The sequence below is a fragment of the Caenorhabditis briggsae genome (genome assembly GCF_000004555.2).
Source record: "Caenorhabditis briggsae complete genome, chrV, whole genome shotgun sequence".
Taxonomy (NCBI): domain Eukaryota; kingdom Metazoa; phylum Nematoda; class Chromadorea; order Rhabditida; family Rhabditidae; genus Caenorhabditis; species Caenorhabditis briggsae.
In genome coordinates this window covers 18,204,873-18,207,258 of record NC_013488.2, presented here as the reverse complement: position 1 = coordinate 18,207,258, position 2,386 = coordinate 18,204,873, and the positions used below count along the sequence as shown (strand labels likewise).

General features: G+C 40.2%; 1 protein-coding gene across 1 annotated transcript; it reads right to left on the bottom strand.

The window, feature by feature from the left end:
- Positions 1–680: 680 nt before the first annotated feature.
- On the bottom strand, positions 681–1,831 carry CBG24625 (the record flags this gene model as incomplete). Its single annotated transcript, XM_045238536.1, has 4 exons — positions 681–727; positions 901–1,001; positions 1,044–1,122; positions 1,774–1,831. 4 exons carry the CDS (start codon positions 1,829–1,831, stop codon positions 681–683), a joined length of 285 nt encoding a protein of 94 aa, XP_045091379.1.
- Positions 1,832–2,386: the final 555 nt, after the last annotated feature.

Here is a 2,386-nt window from a genome sequence, read left to right as displayed (position 1 = left end):
TCAGCGCATAATATGATGAATCACATATGTACAAACCAGTGCTTATATTAGCTTTTGAGTATTCAATTCTTGTTTCATCTTCTAGAGTAACCCAAGCCGCAACCTCACATCTGGAACTCAGAGAATAGCAGGTTTGATGTGCTGTCATACACCCATCATCTTCACCATATCTGAGCGAAAATGACTGTTTTATTCAAAATTACGGTTTCTTACTAGTCAACTCACGTCCATGTCAAATTGTAGTCACTGCTGTCGATATTGTCAAAATCATCTTTATTACAGCTTTTGCAGCCTGAAAGTGTACTTCCCGATTCATCGAAACCTTTAAGACTCACCTGGAATCGTACCATCGTTCGCAATTGTTCTATTAGAGGTTTTACGGTAATCTAAAATTCTTTCTAAGCGTTTCAAGTGTATAGGTTATATAAGAATTCATCTTGGAATCTTCTAATCGTTTCCTGGTTCCGGAAAATTGGAATTTAACTTATTTTAAGCCAATTTCTAATTAAAATAACCCTTTGGACAGTATTTCTAGATTCAGATACCTCATAAGAAATATAAAAAGGCATTGCAATGCTTGAAAATTTATTTGAGAAGTTATATGTCAAATTATTCAACTTTGCACACGCCGACACTCGGTTTTTCAGTAGTGGTGGTCTCCAACGGCGGGAACGTAAGATCTACAGGGTCCTCACCACCACCATCAGTAGGGCAGAAGGTTCTGCACCTAAATAATGGTGCTCTGAAAATTAATATTAATTAAGAAGGTAACGTTGTTAAACGTACTCTCCATTGAATTGCCAAGTAGCAGAAGTCGGTAGCAGAAGCAGAAACCCACACACGTGACATTTCCACTGGAACTTTCAGTTTGGCTTGTCTCATAGGTGGCTAATTCTTGACCAGTGCTTCTCGAAGTCATGTAAGCTGCAGCAGTGCATTCTGTCTTCACGACCACGCACTTGAAGTTTGTTATTTTGCAACCATTGTCAAGGAAAAAAATACTGAAACATAGCTCGGTGGTAGGAAGCTCAAGCCAGACTTACTTAACCACGAGTTCCACTTCAGGAGAGCTCGAACCAGATGGTAAGGATAAGTTCTTATAATCGACGCACCGCGCACAATCTGAAAATCAAAAATTACAATTCTAGGCTTGAAGCCCGATATTTGTGCTTCATTTTGGCTCGAAAACCATCGTTCTAGCACTTCTAGATGCCGAGATACAGCCATTCAAAGTTTTGAAGAGACGCAGACAGTTAGAGTGTCTTGTCGCCTGCGTCTCTAACCCCCGCAACTTCAAATGCGTGTATCTCGGCTCCCAGTGGTCCTAGTAAAGAGATTTTAGTACCTAAATCTTCAATTTTCGTTGCTCTTTTCAATTAATCAAAAGCTAATGTTTGAAAAATTAGGAAAGTTCCGACTTGTGGTACGAAGTGACTTAATGGCTTAGAATTTCAAAACTTCTGGCTTCCAGACTTCATTTCAGTCCAGAAACCAACGTTCTAGCACGTCTAGAAGGGGAGATACAGTCGTTCAAAGTTTTAGAGAGACGCAGACAGCTAGAGTGCCTCGTCGTCTGCGTCTCTAGCCCCAGAAACTTCAAATAGGTGTATCTCGGCTCCCAGTGGTACTAGAACAGTGATTTTGGCACCGAATTCTCTCATTTTTGTTGCTATTTTTTAATGAGAGAGCATTGAGCTTCTCAATCCTTCGAAACTTTAAATTACTGTATCTCGGCTTCTAGTGGTCCTAGAGAAGCGACCGAAAACAACTTACTTTGTTGCGCGTCGACTCCTCCAAGAATGTATAGAATGGAAATGAAGATTAGAATCATGTTCCGATGATAACCAGACCAAAACTCCCCGGCTTATATTGACTTCCATTTTTGGTTCCGCCTATTTCCTTGTTTAACTTTGCCCATCGGTTCCTCCTAAAAGGAATAACAGCGAAGTGAGAACAATAATCATTTCTTCCAACAGAAGATACCTCTAACATCGCAAACTTCCGGTTTATATACCTCTATACACGTCTATTAAAAAAGAATATACCCCATATATTTCCAACCTTCCACCTCCTCCTCCTCGCAAGAAGCACTAAAAACAGCACCCAACTTCCGCTGAAAACAATTCGTTGCGGATCTTTTGTTTCATCGCTCATAAATTTTGCAGAATCACCCGCTAAACTATAGCCAAGCCAACACTGATTAGAATTGTAAATCTCTATGCAAATTTTGACAACAAGGAAATAGGCGGAACCAAAAATGGAAGTCAATATAAGCCGGGGAGTTTTGGTCTGGTTATCATCGGAACATGATTCTAATCTTCATTTCCATTCTATACATTCTTGGAGGAGTCGACGCGCAACAAAGTAAGTTGTTTTCGGTCGCTTC